Consider the following 20,134-nt stretch of genomic DNA (forward strand, 5'->3'; position numbering starts at 1 on the left):
TTATGATATACATTTCCATTCTTTCACTGAAGAAGATCGACAAACTTTACATTTGATGTGCTTCAATCTGTTCAAAGATACAGTGTCCCTGTCCCAAACACAAACTAGGGCTGACATGTAAAATACTGGAGTGGAGTGCTTTGTATATTCATCACAATGGAGTGGGGGGGGGGGGGGGTAAGAGAAATTTGGTATAAAAAAGCAGCGGAAGCACTTAAAAAGCCAGAAGAGTTTTAGCAAAACTTTCCATCTGAGCAGATGCCCATAAGGAAGGGTGATGAGATAGGCAGCATTACATAAACAAGAAGAATCTGTGGCATTAAAACCTCTTTTGGGGTAACAGGAGGAAAGGAAAGGACTGTGCCTTGAAACTGGATAGTAAGGGAGTAGAGGCATGTTGGATCAAACCCTTTGGCATGAATGTTTGGCAGGAGTTTGTGTGGGCGTTAGAAATGGATGGAACACACAAAGACCCTTTTTTTCAAATAAACTTCCTTTCCCGCTCATTTGCTAATTTTTTTCTCTTTCCAGGAAAAAACATCCCATAACATGTTTTCTATTATCATTCTTTAGAAAATGTTCATTGGGCGTGTTCTGCCTCTGTAACATAGCGTTGTCATCATGCTGAGGGAATTGTTTACCGGAAAGGGAATGCTCTTACAGTGAATGCATGAAAAGTGAATCTGACTGTGTTCTTTCTGAGAGAGACATGGCTGCTGCTTCTGCTGCTCGGGATCCCGTGGAGGATCTCTGTGAGGAAGCCACTTGCTCTATTTGCCTGGAATATTTCAAGGATCCTGTGTCCGTAGAATGCGGGCACAACTTCTGTCGAGATTGTATGACCCAATTCTGCGAGAAGTCGGGCACTAAGAAGACCTCTTGTCCTCAGTGCAGGAAAGAAGTTCTGCAAAGCAACATCAGACCAAATCGGTTGCTAGCCAACTTTGTAGAAATAACCAAGAAGCTCAGCTTGCAGGGGCTTAAGAGGGAAGAAGGCAGGGAGAGGGTCTGTGGGAAACACCAGGAGCCACTGAAGCTTTTCTGTAAAGAAGATGATGTCTCTATCTGTGTGGTGTGCGACAGATCCAAGGAGCACAGAAATCATACAGTGATTCCTATAGAGGAAGCTGCTCAAGACTTCAAGGTAAAAAAAACCAAACTAAAAACCGTTATGTAATTTGATGAAAGATCCTGTGGATACTTCCTGGAAGATTCTCTGAAGAATCTTAGAAATTCGTATTAGAAATTCTTGAGGATTTCTGGGAAAAAATGGTTACTCTGAAATGGGTACCCTGTTTCCCCTAAAATAAGACATCCCCAGAAAATAAGACCTAGTAGAGGTTTTGCTGAATTGCTAAATATAAGGCCTCCCCTGAAAGTAAGACCTAGCAAAGTTTTTGTTTGGAAGCATGTCCACCAAACAGAACATTACAGCATGCAGCATCGGTAAACATACGTACCATAGATTGTTGTACATGGAAATAATGGTAGTAACAAGAAATTATTGATAGGATTCACAGTTTGTCTGGTTATGCTGGTTTGTGATGACAACCACTGTACAGTATATAATAAATGTTCATTTTTTTTGTTCAACAATAAATGTGAATTTTTCTTCATGGAAAAATAAGACATCCCCTGAAAATAAGACCTAGCACATCTTTTGGAGCAAAAATTAATATAAGACACTGTCTTATTTTCGGGGAAACACGGTACATGTGATAGTAAACTAGAGTCAACTTTGTTTGTTGGTAAAATGTTTCTAAACTCAAATTATAAATCATTCACTAGGAATAAAATCTTCACTAACTTCATTATTTTGTAAATTCTCACTGTAAGGAATAATACATGCATTTCATTTTCTTTTCAACAGAGGTCTTCCAAATTTTTAAAATGAGAGCTGGTTCACAGCCCGCCAGAAAATGGGCGGGTCAGGCTATAGTTTAAAAAAAAACATGATTCTGTGCATGCTGCACTTATTATAATTATTATTATTGTTATGTTTATTATTATTATGCTTGTTATGTTTATTTATACTCCACTTTTTCTCTATGCAAAGGAGACTCAAAGTGGCTTACATATGAAGCAATGCAATACAATTTAAAATCCACAAATATACAAACATTAAAATAGAATTCAACATATTATTGTAATGCAAAAACCGCATGAAAGAACAATACAATATTCATGATGAAGAACAATTTTAACTAACACAAAGTTACCTGTATTTCAAGGCACACAACAACAATCCTAATTAATCCGAAGCCCCTTCTACACTGCCATAAAATCCGGATTATCAAAGCAGATAATCCACATTATCTGCTACAAATCTCAGGAGTCTATAGTTTTTCCAAAAAAGCCAACTTGCCACATGGGGACTCCCAAGCCATCTCCAGGCTTCTCCCTCTTACACTCACTCACTTGCCACATGGGCTTCCTTCCCACCTCCTAAGCAAACTCCTGGCTTTTCTTTCTCCTCTGCTTCCTTTTTGCCTTCTAAATTCTGCCAGATGGATGCTCCTGAACTGCTTTCCCATTTTTCTTTACCTATTATGTGAATGTGATGCATATACTGATTTTGGCAACATAATTTAGCCCAAAAAGGTGCACATTGCAGCTACATTTGAAATACAGTAGAGTCTCACTTATCCAACATAAACGGGCCGGCAGAACATTGGATAAGTGAATATGTTGGATAACAAGGAGAGATTAAGAAAAAGCCTATTAAACATCAAAATAGGTTATGATTTTACAAATTAAGCACCAAGACATCATGTTATACAAATTTGACAGAAAAACTAGTTCAATACGCAGTAATGCTATGTAGTAATTACTGTATTTATGAATTTAGCACCAAAATATCACAATGCATTGAAAACATTGACTACAAAAATGCGTTGGATAATCCAGAACGTTGGATAAGTGAGACTCTACTGTACTTACAAAAACTACTCTCATGTGTAGCAAAGCTAGCAGTAAAATCAAATATTTTTCCTCCTTCCCATACAGATGAATATAAGAAGGTTTGGGCAGATATTGATGGGTGGTATCACCCATCCCATACTGTTGGAAAGACATTGATTTTTGTATATAAACAATTAGAAGAGAAGGATGAATTGGCTCTAGGATGAATGCCTGCTGTCTTGTTTTTACAATGCTCTCTCTCTGGCTGGAGCTAGACCACCTTATAATCCAGTTTCTGAGTCCAGATCTGCTTTGAATTGGATTATATGAGTCTGCACTGCCATATTACCCAGTTCAAAGCAGACAATCTGGATTCAGAAACTGAAATATATAGCAGTGTAAGTGGAACCTACTTCTCTCTCTCTCTCTCTCTCTCTCTCTCTCTCTCTCTCTCTCTCTCTCTCTCTCTCTGTGTGTGAATTTGGCTTCTTACCTGTACTTTCTAAAAGTTTTTGTGTTTTATGAAGACAGTCAGTATGAGGTTCCTATCAGCATGGCTTTCTACACCGATAAATGAAAGCCAGCTTTTAGGGGCTCTGGTCCTAAAATGTAAGTATTTTTCTTTTATCTATCTTTTATCCTATCTGAAATGGATTTCCTGTAACAATAAATTCATGTAATACACTAGCTGGTTATGCTGACAGAGATACCAAGTGGTCCTTCACATACTTTGTATTGAACATTGATTCCAGCTGAGTTTAAAGCATAAAGTCTAACATTTTTAATTGTAAGTTGTGTCATGGCTCCACAGCATAAAAATGGACGGCAGTGTGCAAACATATTCATCAACTTCACTCTTTCTCTTTCTTCCCCCTCCGCTTCCAACCATACTCGAATCCTTGCTTCTCCAGGTTTTGATGGGTATTCATCAGGATGTTCTGGAAAAGGAGGAAGAAAATATTCTGGCATATAAAGTCGAGACTGAAGAGGAAAGCCAATATCTACTTGTAAGTAGAAATGTTATTAAGGAAAGAGAAAATATATGGAAAACAATATGAAATACAGGCATATCAAGGCAGACAACGCAGCTTAATTTCACCAAACAAGTCATTGTTTTGATATAAACTTTTGGATGGTGTGAACATAAATCATGAAGAAGACTACGGGTGCATCTACACTGGAGGTTTCATAGAACAAAAGCTGGAAAGAGCTTCAGTCTTTTAAATGGCTGTGTGGTGAAGTGGCCTGACCACTGGACTACAATTCTGGAGACCAGGGTTCGTAAATAGTAATTTGGCTACAGAAATCCATTGCATGACCTTGGCAAGACACACAGCCTCAGCCTCAGAGGAAGGCAAAGGACTTTCTAGGTTAGCAATGAAGAATGACAAGTGCCTCACGGTGGGCAGCAACTTCCAAAAGTTCAGTGCATGACTGAAACTGTTATAGTCAGAGGGATGTGAAGGGTTCTCCCCTTGGTCTACCTCTCCAGACCCCTCTGTAATATAACCTGGTGCTCTTAGGGATGTTTCTTCACCTCTTCTTCTTCCCATAAGTTATCTCTTGACCTTCCAAGATTTAGCTAATTTGGATTAACACCCTAAATAATAGCGGTGTGCAAAATAGCAGAATTCTGTTTCAAATTTAGTTTCAAAATTCAGATAACTCCTGTTTCATTTTGAAAATATTTCAAAAAATTTGGGGAGGGGGTTGTTTTGAATCCGAATTTCTGAATTTCTGAATGGAGAAAGCTTTTTAAAAAAAGTTTTTTATTGTTATTATTATTTGAGAAAAAGTTACAATTATATAAACATATTCTATACATTTCCCCCTCTTTTATTTACATTCACGCCTGTGCTCCCCTTCCCCAGAGCCATCTCTTCTTCTGTAGTCCCACCAAAAGTTCAGTTCATTTGGAGGTAAATTCCCATCTTCTTTTTCCAATAAAAACCTTTGAGTTGAAACTTTGAGTTTCGTGTTTCTGTCATTTATACAGCTATTGAAAAGAAACTTGGGACATTTGTAAGACACATTTATGACTGTAAGCCTCCCAAGTTTCAGAATGTTTCACTCATGCACTGAACTTTTGGAAGTTTTAAAGTTTTTACAAATAAAAACTTTGGAAAAAATTAATTTTCTCTCTTACTGAGAGGAGGAGATAGCTTGCAGATTCAGCTAGCTACCATTCAGCAACTATTCAGCTAGCTACCATTCAGGGGCCGGGCTGTGGCGCAGCTGTTGAGCAGCTGCCTTAAATCACTATGACCATGAGGTCATGAGTTCGAGGCCAGCCCGTGGCGGGGTGAGCACCCGTCAATTAAAAATAAAAAATAGCCCCTGCTCGTTGCTGACCTAGCAACCCGAAAGATAGTTGCATCTATCAAGTAGGAGATAAGGTACCACTAATAAAGTGGGGAGGCAAGATTAACTAATTTACGACCTGGAATGAGGAAGTGCCGTCAGTGTGGATGATGAAGCAGCTGCTCCCCCCTGTGGCCAGAATCGAACATCCCCTCAGAAGAAAGTTAACTTGCCTCTGCGTGTGTGTCTCTCAGTCTCTGTTTGATGTGTTTATGGGCATTGAATGTTTGCCCTATGTGTGTTATAATGTGATCCGCCCTGAGTCCCCTTCGGGGTGAGAAGGGCGGAATATAAATACTGTAAATAAATAATAAATAATAAATAGTGCAACTTCACAACAGGGGAGGAGAAAGGAGAGGAAAACCAGCCCTGTGATTGGCTGAGGAAAAGCATGTGATGCAGCACGTATGGTTTCACTCAGCCCCATCACCGCCATAGAGAGATTACATGCTTTATCTTAGAAAAAATGGTCAGGATATTAATAAAACTTAATGAACTTTATAGAAATTTTGTGGGACGCCTGTTTTGTTTCATTTGGGTTTGGGGGGTGGGGCGGGGGCTTCCCACATTTTATGTTGGTTTATATCTACAAATTGTCAATTTTGTCCGGAACTCAAAATGACATCTGAAGTTTTGCACACATTTACTGAGTAGCTATTTCAAGCCATTGGCTCCTTAAATCAAGATCTTGAACTGCTGAGTATATTCCAACATTTCTGACCACATCTTTCCAAGAAATTCCCATTATAAGTTCATATTAGGGATACCATAATTCAGAAATGACTTCAAGGCACACAGTAATAGCAAGGTTCTACTGTGTTTTAGGAAATTTTATAATTCCTAAAATTTGACTGGGATTGTATGTGTATTGTTGTTTTTATACAGATGTTATGCATTTATACTTGTGTATTGTGGTTTATATGTGGCATTATGGGCAGTGCTTCTGTGAGCCGCCCAAGTCTCCTCAGGGAGATGGTGATGGGCACAAATACAGAAATAATAATAATAATAATAATAATAATAATAATAATTATTATTATTATTATTATTATTATTATTATTATTATTGTAATTAAGGAAAGCAATTAAAGCAGCAGCAATTTTTTTCTCACTCAGGCAATCCTATCCTAACATGAGTCTTGCTGCCTTCCTTTTTCATCTGCTTACTGCAGAAACAGATTAAAAAAGTGGAAAAAACATTAGGAGAAATCAGAGAAATGCGCCAGTTTCTAGAAGAACAAGAGAAACATCTCCAGGCCCAGATGGAAGAGCTGAGGAAGCAGGTTGCAAGAAAAAGAGATGAAAACATGGTCATATTTGACCAGGAACTCTCCTCTTTGAAAAATCTCTTCCAGGAGATAAAGGAAAAATGCCAGCAGCCACCAGCTGAACTCCTGCAGGTAAGATTGGTTGATATCTACTCGCTGTTTGCCTATGAAAACCTTGATACAAAATCTTGTGCATCAGCCATAGTGTAGTGCAGCCAGGGCTCTCAGTTTTGATGGGAAGGCACTATGGCCCAAGCTACATTGTCATATAACCCAGTTTGAACTGCATTATAATGCTTAGTGTAGACTCATATAGTACAGGCGGAACCACATTGAACTAGATTATATGAGCCTAAATGCAGTTAAACTGCATTCTGAAACTGGATTATATGGTAATGTAGATGGAGATGCCATTTGCCCTCCACCTTGGACTCTCTCTGGGTTGAGCTACAATCCCTATATTTGCTGAAGATGAAAAAAAATATTCTCAGCAACCCTGTATTTTATGAGCTATCTCGGCTGTAATACTTTTGAGGCAACATTTGTTGCATGGGCAAAACTATTACAAAATACCTGTTCCTGATAGATAAGGAAACAGACATTGTTTTGCATCAATACAGCTGCCTCCATTTATAACACACTAGCTTGAGTACCCGGGGATGCCTCAGATATTTGAAAAAGCCGTTTTTTAAAATTGTACAAAATGCATAAGGCTGTGGGTAAACTTCAACTCACATCATGAGTTATAACCCCCTCAAACTCCATCAATACTTAAAGTTTGTTATGTTGGGCATGTGTGGCAAGTTTGCTCAGACCCGTTTTTCAAACTGTGCTCCTCCAGATGTTTTGGACTTCAGCTCCCACAATTCCTAACAGCTGGTAACCTGGCTGGGATTTCTGGGAGTTGAAGTCCAAAACACCTGGAGGATCACAGTTTGAGAAACACTGCTCTAGACACATCATCATTGGGATTCAGTGTGCTCTCTGACTGCAGGTTGAACTACAACTCCTACCATGGTGGCTCCATCCCTTTAAACCCCTCCAGTAAGTACAGTGGACCATGGGGGTTCTGTGTGCCACGTTTGGTCCAGATACATCATCGATTGTGGTCATAGTGTCTTTGAATGTAAGTGAACTAAAACTCCCAGAAATGAAGGTCAATCCCTCCCAAACTCCTCCAGAATTCAAATTATGGCAGATGGATATGGGTGTCAAGTTTGGTCCGGATCCATCGTTGTTTGGGTTCACAGTGCTCTGTGGATGTAGGTGAACTACAACTCCCCCAAATCAAGGTGAATTTTCTCCAAAGACCTCGAGTATTTTTTGTTGGTCATGCTGGGTCTGTGTCCAAATTAGATCCAAGTCCATCGTTGGTAGGGTTCAGATTCCTCTTTGATTGCAGGTGAACTATGAACTATAAATTCCAGTACCTACAACCCTCAAATGTCAAGGTCAATTCCTGCCAAACCCCACCAGTATTCAAATTATGGCAGATGGATATGGGTGTCAAGTTTGGTCCAGATCCATCATTGTTTGGGTTCACAGTGCTCTGTGGATGTAGGTGAACTACAACTCCTAAAAATTAAGGTCAATTCCCCACCTCCCCCCCCCCCACCCCCACCCCCCCCCAAAAAAAAATCTCTGCAGTATTTTGCATTTATCATGAGGGTTCTGTGTTCCAAATTTGGTCCAGGTCCATTGTCAGTGGGGGTCACAGGGCTCTGTCTCGATGCAGGGTGAGCTACAACTTCCATCATGTTGAATCAATCCCCTAAAACACCTCAGTATGTTCAGTTGCTGATCAATACTGCTCTGTTTGCTGCATAAAAGAGTAGGAAAGGGTTATGGGAGAGGCAGTGGGCAGGATCATGCACATTTCACACCAATAGAGAGGGTAAGAAACATTGAGCTGTCTGTGGTGGAGAAAACACATAAACTCTAAGACAGTGGTTCCCAACCTTTGAGCCTCCATGTGTTTTGGACTTCAGCTCCCACAGTTCCCAACAGCCGAAAAGCTGGGTGGGATTTCTGGGAGTTGAAGTCCAAAACACCTGGAGGCCCAAACATTGGGAACCACTTCTCTAAGATGAAATTGTCCCGGTATGAAAGCATTCACCTGGGTGGGGAGTAGTATTGTTTGTGAAGGACATTAGCAGGGCTCTTGTACAAGTTCATGGTGTTTATATTAGTATATGCTTTTATGATTGCATTTCAACTATGTTTTAATATTTTGCTAATATAGAGCTGATATTTAGAGCTGATATTTTAGAATTGTAAAGAGGGATTTCCTGCTTGGCCCTAGTGGTCACTTTCAACTCTGTCATGATTCTGTTGCTAAGGAAGGAGACTGAAGGAATTATCAAAAAGGAGTTCATGCTTGAGGGTGTAATTTGTAGTCAAGGAATGGAAACATTAGACAAATAAAAGGGAAAAGACACCAAGGAGCTCTAACTGCCGCTTTCTTTTCTATTGCCCTTTAAAGCATGTAGCCTTTTGCAAAGTGTGGTTTCACTACTCTCAATTTTGCAGTGACATCATCTTCTGTTTCTCTTCTCACTTCTAGGATGTGAGGAGTCTTTTGCAGAGGTAAGTGGATCTCAGTTATCTCATGGTGGTGGTGGTGGTTGTTTTTAAATAATTTTTATTGTATAAAGGTGATACACAGAAGGCAAAAGAAAAAGAAAAAATAATCAAATACATGCAATACAAATACAGTAGAGTCTCACTTATCCAACATAATCGGGCCGGCAGAATGTTGGATAAGCAAAAATGTTGGATAATAAGGAGGGATTAAGGAAAAGCTTATTAAACATCAAATTACGTTATGATTTTACAAATTAAGCCCCAAAACATCATGTTTTTCAACAAATCGACATAAAAAGCAGTTCAATACATGGTTAACGTTATGTTGTAATTACTGTATTTACAAATTTACCACTAAAATATCACAATGAATTTAAAACACTGACTACAAAAACATTGACTACTAAAAGGCAAACTGCGTTGGATAATACAGAACATTGGATAAGCGAAGGTTGGATAAGCAAGACTCTACTATACACCTGTACACCAAATCTACCCCCTACCCCACCCATGGGCCACCACCCATGACTTCTGACACCACTCAATATGAAACTAATATCTTAGTTTAAACCCTACCCGTATCTTTATATTAATACATTCCCCTTGCGGCTACTTTAAGTGTACATTCCTCTTCCTTTCTAAATATTCAAATGCCAGCCTCCATTTTCTAGCAAAATCTTCATTATTTCCTCCCCAAATACCATTGGAGAGCTTGTCCATTTGAATATAGTCTAATAATTTTCCTCCTCCGATCCTTTATAAGTAATTCTTTTTTCCCCCTTCCACGATTCTGCTATTATTAATTTCGCAGCAGCAAAACTGTATTGACAAATTTCAAATTCAGTAAAGAAGACAAAATTAGTCTTCTTTACTCAGTCTTTCATTAAATAAACCTAAGAGACACATTTCTGGGTTTTTCTTAACCTTTTTTAGTAATCATTTTATTTTTTTTCTTTAATTACCTTTTCCAAAAAAGTTTATACTGACCTACAAGTCCACCAAGTGTGGAAGAATGTACCTTTTTGTAGTTTATATCTCCAACATTCTCTCCAATATTTTAATAATTAATTTTCAAAAAAACACAACTTTTGTATTTTTCTAGTCCTCCAGTGCTTGGATTTGTGTTTTTAGCAGCCAGATTGAGGAATTATTTTTGCTGATTTTTCTTTAACCACTAATTCCCCTATTTTTGTTCCACTGAAGGATTCTGGATTGGATCTGTGGTGGGTTTACCTTGTTTTTCCTTTCTAGGTATGAAAAGAAGAAAACGTTTGAGAAGCCAGTGGCTTTCTCTCCAGAGCTGAAATGGAAGATCTCGGAGTTTTGTCATCTAAACTCTGGCCTAGTTTCTGTCATGAAGCAGTTCCAAGGTAAAGAAGTGTGTCTGCAAGGAGTAATGCTGGTCTTTTTAATGGCCCATAATTGAACAAAGGAAAGCTCTGGGGTTTGTGTGTGTGTGTGTGTGTGCTTTGCTCCACATTGGACTTCTTTTTCCATAGCCAGACACCATTGTCTTTCTTTACACCAAAAGAGCCCAGGTAGAGATTTGTTCCATGACACAATTGTGAGATGAGATCAGACAGGCACAAGAGTTTATAGCACATATAATGAAATCCATTACTTCCTGTGTCTTAACAGAATTTTTTGGCATCACAAGCAGAAACATAATGGAAACAATAGGGATAGATTCTTAAGCAACAAAGGAAAATAAGAAGAAAAATTCAATGTTACAACTATCTATTAACCCAAACCCACAACAATAAACAAGGGATGAGCTGATAGGATTCCTGCTGAAATCTTTAAAGAGGGTAGACCTGAGCTGACATAACAACTCCACCAGCTTATTGAAATCCTTGCAAAGGGCCTTCTACCTATTTCAGAAGACATCCTCCCCAAATCCCAGAACAGCTTCTGCCCCTCCAGAAGAACAGTGGGTATGATTTTCACTGCACGACACCTCCAAGAAAAATGCAGGGAACAAAATGTGTTAAATGGGATTAACTTTAATTGGATCTAAGTAGGACAATGGTTGGGATGTTTTAATGGTAGTACCGTGTTTCCCCGAAAATAAGAGTGTCTTATATTAATTTTTGCTCCCAAAGATGCACTAGGCCTTATTTTCAGCAGGGGATGTCTTATTTTTCCATGAAGAAGAATTCACATTTATTGTTGAACTAAAAAAAATGAACATTTATTATATACTGTACAGTAGTTGTCATCACAAACCAGCATAACCAGACAAACTGTGAATCCTATCAAGAATTTCTTGTTATTACCATTATTTCCATGTACAACTGGTATGTACATTTACCAGTCCTGCATGCTCTGGTGTTCTGTTTGGCAGGCGCTGGGCATGCTTCCAAACAAAAACTTTGCTAGGTCTTACTTTCAGGGGAGGCCTTATATTTAGCAATTCAGCAAAGCTTCTACTAGGTTTTATTTTCCGGGGATGTCTTATTTTCGGGGAAACAGGGTATTGCGTGACTATTGCTTATTTTATTTATGGATGATGACTCTTGAGTTATACTTAACATGTTTTGTTTTATTTTATATGTATTTTGCTTTGTTATTGTTTGTTTAATTTTTTAAAAAATATATATGTTTATTATCATTTATTTTGTTTATACTGTTATATTGTTGTAATCTTCTCAGAGTTCACTCAGGGAGAGGGGACAGGATACAAATAAAGTTTCATTGTGTGTGTGTGTGTGTGTGTGTGTGTGTGTGTGTGTGTATTAATACCACCTTTTTGCTTTGTGGGAAGAAAGGCTATGGATTGTGTGCATGTATGTGAATAGACCATGATGGGAACAAGAAGGAGGTGGGTATGGGTCCATTTCAGTCACATGGCCCACTCTGCAACCTGAGACCATTTAGGTTGGAGGTACCTCCAAAAGACCCCAATTCAGGAGAAAAAGGGAGAGCCAACAGAGCATATTCTGACCCTTGGAGCAGCAAAGCAAGCATGCCAGCATGGCATGAGAAAAATGCAGGAGCCTAATCTTATATTTGTTTTGCTTTCTTTGCTTTCTCAGATACCCTGTTACCTGACATAGAGCTTCAGAAAGGTAAACTTCCAGTGGTGGACAAAAGTTACAAGAGGAATATTGATGTTTGTCTAGCAGTTTTTTAATGACTTCAACCGTTTTCATATATCTTCCTTAGCCACTCGTTCCGCTCCTTTGTGTGGCTGTGGGTTGTGATGTCTTGGATCTGCATAAGAGTTCTTTGAAATACTATGTTTCTAAAAAGAGAGCAGCAAGGAGAGAATGATACTGTTCCCAAATCACCCAAATGGGGTGAAAAGGAATGGTGATAATAATGGCAATTATATTGTGCTGTTACATTTCATTAAAAAGAAGCCAACTCAAGGATTGAAATACAGTAGAATCTCATTTATCAAAGCTAAATGGGCCGGCAGAATCTTGGATAAGCGAATATTTTGGATAATAAGGAGGGATTAAGGAAAAGTCTATTAAACATCAAATTAGGTTATGATTTTACAAATTAAGCACCAAAACATCATGTTATACAACAAATTTGACAGAAAAAGTAGTTCAATACGCAGTAATGTTACGTTGTAATTACTGTATTTACGAATTTAGCACTAAAATATCATGATATATTTAAAACATTGACTACAAAAATGCCTTGGATAATCCAGACTCTTGGATAAGCGAGTCTTGGATAAGTGAGACTCTACTGTAAAATGCCACATCTGATTTCAAAATGGCCAAAAATTAGACCACGGAAATAGGAAAATGTTAGATAAAAATGGTACAACATTTCTAGTATACAAAGAATACTGTTTGATGAACCTATGGAATATTGATAGCACTTGGATATGACTGTGAATGTTATGATGCAATACCTAAGGGAATGTGGTACTGGCTGAGTTATAACCATGTGAGGAATATTGCAAAGTGGTTGCATCAGCCAGTGTCCCTTACTGATGACCTATCAGCAGGTGGATATATAAGGAGGATGAAAGAATCCATCTTCCTGTCTCCTGTATGACTCGGTGTGAATAGCTGCCTATGTTGTATGTGACTATTTGATGACTCTGATTGTTTGCAACTTCAAGGAAAGTGGATCTGCATATCCTGTTTGTATATTTGTATATATTGTAATGGTGAAGATGACTTTGGATGAAAACCTGAATCCGTTAGTTTACTAAACAGTGTGTAGATAAGGGGCCGGGCTGTGGCGCAGCTGGCTAGTAACCAGCTGCTATAAATCACTACTGACCGAGAGGTCATGAGTTCGAAGCCCGGGTCAGGTTAAGCCTCTGACCATTAATTGCCCCGGCTTGCTGTTGACCCGAAAGACAGTTGCACCTGTCAATTAGGGAAATTTAGGGACGCTTTATGCGGGAGGCTAATTTACAACACCATAAAACTGCCAGCAAAACACGAGGAAAGGAATGCGGAAGTACAGCCACTACTGGACGGTGAAGCAACAGCTCCCCCTGTGGCCGGAATCGTGAAGCTGGAAAAATGTTAAAAATGCCTCTGAGTCTGTCTAATGTATGTTGTTTGTCTGTTGGCATTGAATGTTTGCCATATATGTGTTCATTGTAATCCACCCTGAGTCCCCTTCGGGTTGAGAAGGGCGGGATATAAATTCTGCAAATAAATAAGATCAGACGTTTGAAGTTGAACTCTGCTGATAGACAAGCTGAAGCATGTGCTTGCTGTGAAAGGACTCTGCTATATTTTGCTTGCTTCTGGGACACTTGCTATCCAGCTTGCAGCGGTTCAGAAGGTTGCGATTTGGAAACTATTAATCATTTCACAACCACATATCATGACAGAAAGGTATTGGGATATTAAAAACGGGGAAAATATAGCAACAACAGTCATAAGCTCAAGCAACCTCCTCATCTGGAGGATCCCTTACAAGAAGAAATGAAAAAAATACACACAGAACAGCAGCAGGCAGTGGATCCTCTTCCTCCCAAAGGTGCTCCAAGTCCTGAAGGGAAAGAGGATCAGGCAGCATTTCAGTTGAATATGAAGTAGCTCAGAAAGAGTAGTACAATTGCCTATTCTGAGAGTATTTTTGTTTATTTGTTCTTGTAAGGGGACTTGCTTGACATTCAGAGCCATAATATTCATTGTAGGACTCCCTTCCTAGGAGTTCAGTTTGGGTCCCTCCTTACTGTCTTTCTTCCAGCATTTAAGACCTTTTTCAATGTGTGTGATTCTGGAATTTGTAGTTTCACATGGTCTTTTCTGGCAAAGAGTGCAGGCGCCTCACACAAGTAGCACTTGAACCCTTTTGTGATGGAAATCCATCTCTCAGCAAGTAGTCTTTATAATGAGGATGTTTTGTTGTGAATGGAGGAAAGCTGATTTGAGGGGATGTACCAGTTATTCACGTTTCTGCTTTTCATCTCTCTTTGTCTCCAGCAGCAAATGTCACTCTGGATCCAGTCACAGCAAGTCCCTGGCTTTTCCTGTCTAAGGATTGCAAAAGTGTGAGATGTGCAGACAAGCGTCGAAACCTGCCTGATAATCCTGAGAGATTCAGTGACTCACTTTGTGTGTTGGGGCGTGAGGGATTCACAAAAGGAAGGCATTTCTGGGAAGTTGCCATAGAAGGGAAGGAAGACTGGTTTGTGGGGGTGGCCAGGAAGTCTGTCAGGAGAAAAGGCCTTGTTTACATTGGTCCTTCTGAAGGGATCTGGGCTGTGGGCAAGTGGAGAGGTAGGTATTGTGTTCCCAGGATCCCTTCAAGCTCTGCTCTGTCCCTGAGTGAAAAGACCAAGAGGATCCGAGTCTGTCTGAACTTTGCTGCAAACCGGGTAGCCTTTTACGATGCTGACACAGGAGACCAGATCTACATCCTCTCATCAGTCCCATTTTCTGGAGAAACCATCCTCCCATTCTTTTATATGTATGGCAAAGTCCACCTCAAAATCTCACCTTAAAATGCTAAGCCAAACTGTAATAATGAAAGTATCATGGTTGACCAGTTCTTGAAAAGTGTCCTTAAAATGTTATAAATTGCTTCTGAATTTGCTTTCAGTGCTTTTAAGATGATCTTATTAACACTGTATTCTGTCCTGAGAGTCCTGGAAGAGATGTACGGTTAATTATTAATAAACTCAAATAATAAAAATCTTAATGTCTTTTCCTTTTTATTCTTATTTCATCAACCCCTTACATTAAGGCATTCTTCATATTCTTCTCCTATTATATTAATAGAAACTTGTTTGTAAGGCAGATGTCTATAACTCGAGGACTTCCTATATTTAAAAATGATCTTCAGGCTATGTGTATAAGGTCCACATGAAACTTAACATGCATTTTGCTGATTTGCATTAGGAGAACCGTATTATAGTAATCTCTCTTTGCTTCACCATTTCCATGAGTCTGGGCTGGGATGAGACCTGATCCTTCACTTCAACCCTCTATTTGACCTCCATGGAGATACCACTACCATTGTGTGTAACTCCAAGAGGGAAGGAGAACGGCATGAGGAACATGCAAGAGTCAGAGTTCCCCTTCCAGCAGGGAGAGGAAACCAAGGTCAGGAAGAGAAACACCCTATGGAAAGGGTGAAGGGATTGGCCTTGGATAGAGAGCCATCATGGTCTAACCATTTGAGCATTGAGCTATGACTCTGGAGACCAGGAAGTCCCGACTAAGACATGGAAACCCACTGGGTGGCCTTGAGCGGGTTTTCTCAGCCTCGTAGGTTTGACTTAGGAGTCACTGGAAATTGGAAATAACTCGAAAGCACACAACCACAATGAGAATGAAAGGACTATCACTAGATCAACACATTCTGCACTGAAATTTCATCAATGGCACTATTTCTCTCTAGTTTTTTAAACAACAGAGTTTGGACAGCAAAGTCATTTAATGGGCTATGTGTGGTGTACCATGACTCTTACGGTATTTTAAAATGCTTTCATACTGTTTTAAATCAGAGATGTTTTAAAAGAATACAGCATGACCCCCTTATCCATAGGTATCCAAAATTTCACTTTACCACGCTCCAAAAATATTCCTTTCCAGAATATTTTGTAGGGCTCTTTAGAACCTTCAGTACAATTCTATGGTATGCTTCCTGCCCAGAGATAGTAAAAATATAGAATTTGCTGTTATCCACCTTTTCAGGTAACCACATGGAGTCCTAGAGTGTATCTCTTTGATGCCACTTTAATAGCCATGGCTCAATGCTATGGAATCATGGGATTTGTGATTGATCTAGGTCTTTAGCCATCTTTCCCAAAAAGTACTGATGCCCTCACCAAACTACAGATTCCAGGATTCCATAGCACTTAAAGTGGTGTCAAATTGCATTCATTCTATAGTGTAGATGCACCCTTAAACAAGGCATGCACACAGATGTGGCAGCCATCCCATAAAAACCTCTTCCACTTCTCGCTGGCACTATTAATAATAGATTATTTGTTCCCTTTTTATGGTGCTCCAAAGCTCTCTAATGGTAGGAAAAGCCCATTGGTTAAGTAAAATAAAGCAGTCTCTTCAAGCAACTCCTGGCCTTTCTTCTCTGTTGGCCACACCGCCTGTCCTTTTCCCCTCCCATGCTCCCTAATCAAGGTGTCAAAACTCCAAATGGGCATATCCTATCAAAGGCTCTATTTTTTAATCTTTTTTATGGATCTGCATATCCTGTCCTTTGATACTGAAGAAGTGACTATGAAGCTGCCTGAAGGACAAGAACTGAAATTCACAAACCAGCTGGGACTGGAAACTGCGAAGTAGTTCTCTGTTCTTGGAGACCTTTATATTAAATCTGTCAAGTTTGACTGACCCTCATTGAAGTTATACCTTGCATCTTGAAGCATACCTTGAATGAGCCAAACAAGAAAATGATTAGACTCAATTTTTCTTGTTTATAAAGTGTTCTCTCTATATATAGATTCAGCTTCCTGTTTATTTAGACTGTATCAAAGGGCCTGCTGGAAGAGATGTGTATGATCTATCTTTAATGTTAAAGCTCATTTACCTGTCAAAGCTCTTCTAGCAGATCATTCCATGGCCTTTGGGTGGCCAATGAAAAGGCTCTCTGGGTGATGGTCACCAGTTGGCTTATGGCTGGTTGGAGTAGCCGTCCCACAGAGGACATCAGTATCCAGATTGTATGAGAGAAGGACCCAAACAGTGTAGAATTTTAAACATAAAAACCAACACTTATAACTTTGCCCAGAAACTAATTGGACACCAGTGAAGTGCCTTTAATATGTGTAATATACTCCTAGACGTTCCTGTAACCAGTCTGGCTGCCATGTTTTGAACTAATTGGAGTTTCCAAACATGGTACAGAAGCATATTTCTGAAGTCCAACCTAATCAGTGTGTGCACTGCCGACTTTAGGTCCTCTGATTCTAAGACGGGGCACAGCTGGTGTCAAGGACAGAACGCCACAAGATTCAAAGTAACAGAGTTTATTAGATTACAGAACTCAAAAATGCCCGTAAAACACAAGGGCCAGGCAATTTTTGCCTTTAGGAGCAAAAAGGGACAAAAGTAAATGTTCAAAAGATAAACCGGATTAAACCGGAGTTTAATCCGGGTAAAAACAAACTGCTTTCTTCAGCCTGGGTATAAACAAAACGAAAGCCAAGGAACAAAAGATAATGAATGCAACTAATTGGCAGCAGATTCCTCTCTGCTGCCAACACTGTGTTTAGAGTAACTTGCGTCGCTCCCACACACACACACAGCAGACAGGATTCCAACACGAACAAATCAGCCAGGGATTTTAGCAGTAGAGTAGACCAGTTCCGTTCCGTAGATCAAAGCCAGAAGCAGACGTTTGTAGTTTTTCCAAGTCCAAGAAGGGGGGAAGACAAGCCGTGGTCAGTTCAGTCCGAGTTCTCAAAGCAGGAGATGGCGTCCGTCAAGAAGACGACGGAAGGTCAAGCTAATAAGAGTAAGCACAGGTTTGCACAAACAAATGCCCACACAATCCCTCCCGCCGTCTGACCCTGGATTCCAATCAACTTACGTCTCAGCACAGGAAAGTACACAAGTCTTCAGGGAAGCGTCCCACACACACACGGATCCCAAGCGTTTGCCCAGATTACCTTGCCCGACGCAATTTGCAATTGCTCCCAAGCCCCATTTTATGCCAGTTACAAATCTTCATCACTGTCAGCTGTCCTCCTTAACCCGGGCGTTTCCTCATCACTTTCCTCGTCAGAGCTGGAACACCTCTGACTACGCCCAACAGCATCTCCAGCTGTGGATCCCGTCCCATCCCTCCAGCTAAGCCATGGGTCTAATCCTGAAGGTCCCCATTCATCTTCTGCCCCATCATGGCCAGTGGCCCCCAATTCCTCCCTTACCCGAGTCCAATCCATCTCATCCTCCTCTGAGCTAACCAGCCCTTCCTCCATTCTCTCCGTGAACCCCTCGAAAGATTCTTCGTCAGATGGTGCTGCAAATATGTCTCGCAGTCTTTTTCTCTCTCGCTCCTCGAGAGTATCCGACTCTCGAGGAGTCTTACGCCCACGCCTGTCAGAAACAGAGCCACGAGGCTCAATCATAACACTATCCCCTCTCACAAAGGCCTCCTCCCCCGATGGCGGAGAAGTGGCAGTGATACCCTCCGCTATAGCACCACGACGACTAGAGGTATCAAGTTTCAACAGCGAACGATGAAAGACTGGATGGACCTTTAAACTAGACGGTAAACGCAAACGAAACGCAACAGAAGAAATCTTTCTAACGATAGGAAAGGGACCCAAATACCGAGGCGCAAACTTTCCCCCAGCCTGTTTAATATGTTTGGAAGATAACCACACCAAATCCCCTTCTTCCAACTCCTCCCCTGCCTGCCTGTGGCGGTCAGCCTGAGTCTTCTGCGTTGCCTTAGCTTCCAACAGTAAGCGACGGGCAACATCATGCAATGCAGCCATTTCCGTAGAACGGTACACAGGGTCCGAAGAGACCACATTGGTCGACGGCGCCACACCTCCCCGTGGGTGAAAGCCATAAGTAAGCTCAAACGGCGTATGCTGACTAGACGTGTGCACCGCATTGTTGTAAGCAAATTCCGCCACCGGTAACCACTTCACCCAAGCCGTGGGTTGATCTAAACAAAAACAACGCAAATACTGCTCTAAGAGCCCATTAACCCGTTCCGACTGTCCATCCGTTTGCGGATGGAAAGCGGACGACACGTTTAACTTAGTCCCCAAGCACTCATGGAAGTGTTTCCAAAAGCGTGACACAAATTGCGGAGCCCTATCGGAAATAATCACCTCGGGTGCTCCGTGCAAGCGATAGATGTGCTTAGTAAATAGTAAGGCCAACGTAGGGGCCGCCGGAATGGTTGAACAAGGAATAAAATGAGCCAGTTTACTAAATAAATCCACCACCACCCAAATACAAGTATAACCCCCAGACTTAGGCAAATCTGAAATAAAATCCATGGAAATGATTTGCCATGGCCTCTCCGGAACAGGTAGAGACGACAACAACCCTCTAGGGCGCCCAACAGGCGTCTTACTCTGCTGGCAAACGGCGCAGCTGTCACAAAAGCGCAGAATGTCTTGCCGCATCTTTGGCCACCAGTAGCTCCTGGTGATAAGCTGTACGGTCTTGAACCTGCCAAAGTGCCCAGCCATGGGTTCGTCATGGTGGGCTCTAATCACCTCCAACCTGAGGGCCCCCACTGGTACGTAAACCTGCCCCCTACGCACCAATACCCCGTCTTGATCTTGGAGATGCGGCAGTATGGTACGGTTACCTGCTGAGAGCAGCATCAGTTGCTCCTGTGTCCACACATCATCTTTCTGAGCCTCAAGGATCTGGTCATGTAACCCGAGCTCATTATCTACAACACACAGCGAGGCAGTAGGCAAGATGGTCTGACATACTACCTGCTCATTGGTCTTAAATTCTGGCTTGCGGGATAAAGCATCGGCCCGCAAGTTTGCCTTCCCCTCCACGAACTGCACCTTGAAGTTAAACCTGGAGAAAAACAAAGCCCAGCGGATTTGACGCTGGTTTAACTTCTTTGCTGTTTGCAAGTGCTCT

General features: G+C 40.8%; 1 protein-coding gene across 1 annotated transcript; it reads left to right on the plus strand.

Moving 5' to 3' along the window:
* The first annotated feature begins 491 nt into the window (after positions 1-491).
* On the plus strand, positions 492-15,247 carry LOC100566863 (E3 ubiquitin-protein ligase TRIM7). Its single transcript, XM_008105653.3, has 7 exons — positions 492-1,144; positions 3,813-3,908; positions 6,435-6,662; positions 9,094-9,116; positions 10,365-10,483; positions 12,149-12,181; positions 14,525-15,247. Exons 1-7 carry the CDS (start codon positions 671-673, stop codon positions 15,043-15,045), a joined length of 1,494 nt encoding a protein of 497 aa, XP_008103860.2. The 5' UTR covers positions 492-670; the 3' UTR covers positions 15,046-15,247.
* The last annotated feature ends 4,887 nt before the right edge of the window (positions 15,248-20,134 follow it).

Source organism: Anolis carolinensis, chromosome 2 (assembly GCF_035594765.1).
Source record: "Anolis carolinensis isolate JA03-04 chromosome 2, rAnoCar3.1.pri, whole genome shotgun sequence".
In the NCBI taxonomy this organism is placed as follows: domain Eukaryota; kingdom Metazoa; phylum Chordata; class Lepidosauria; order Squamata; family Dactyloidae; genus Anolis; species Anolis carolinensis.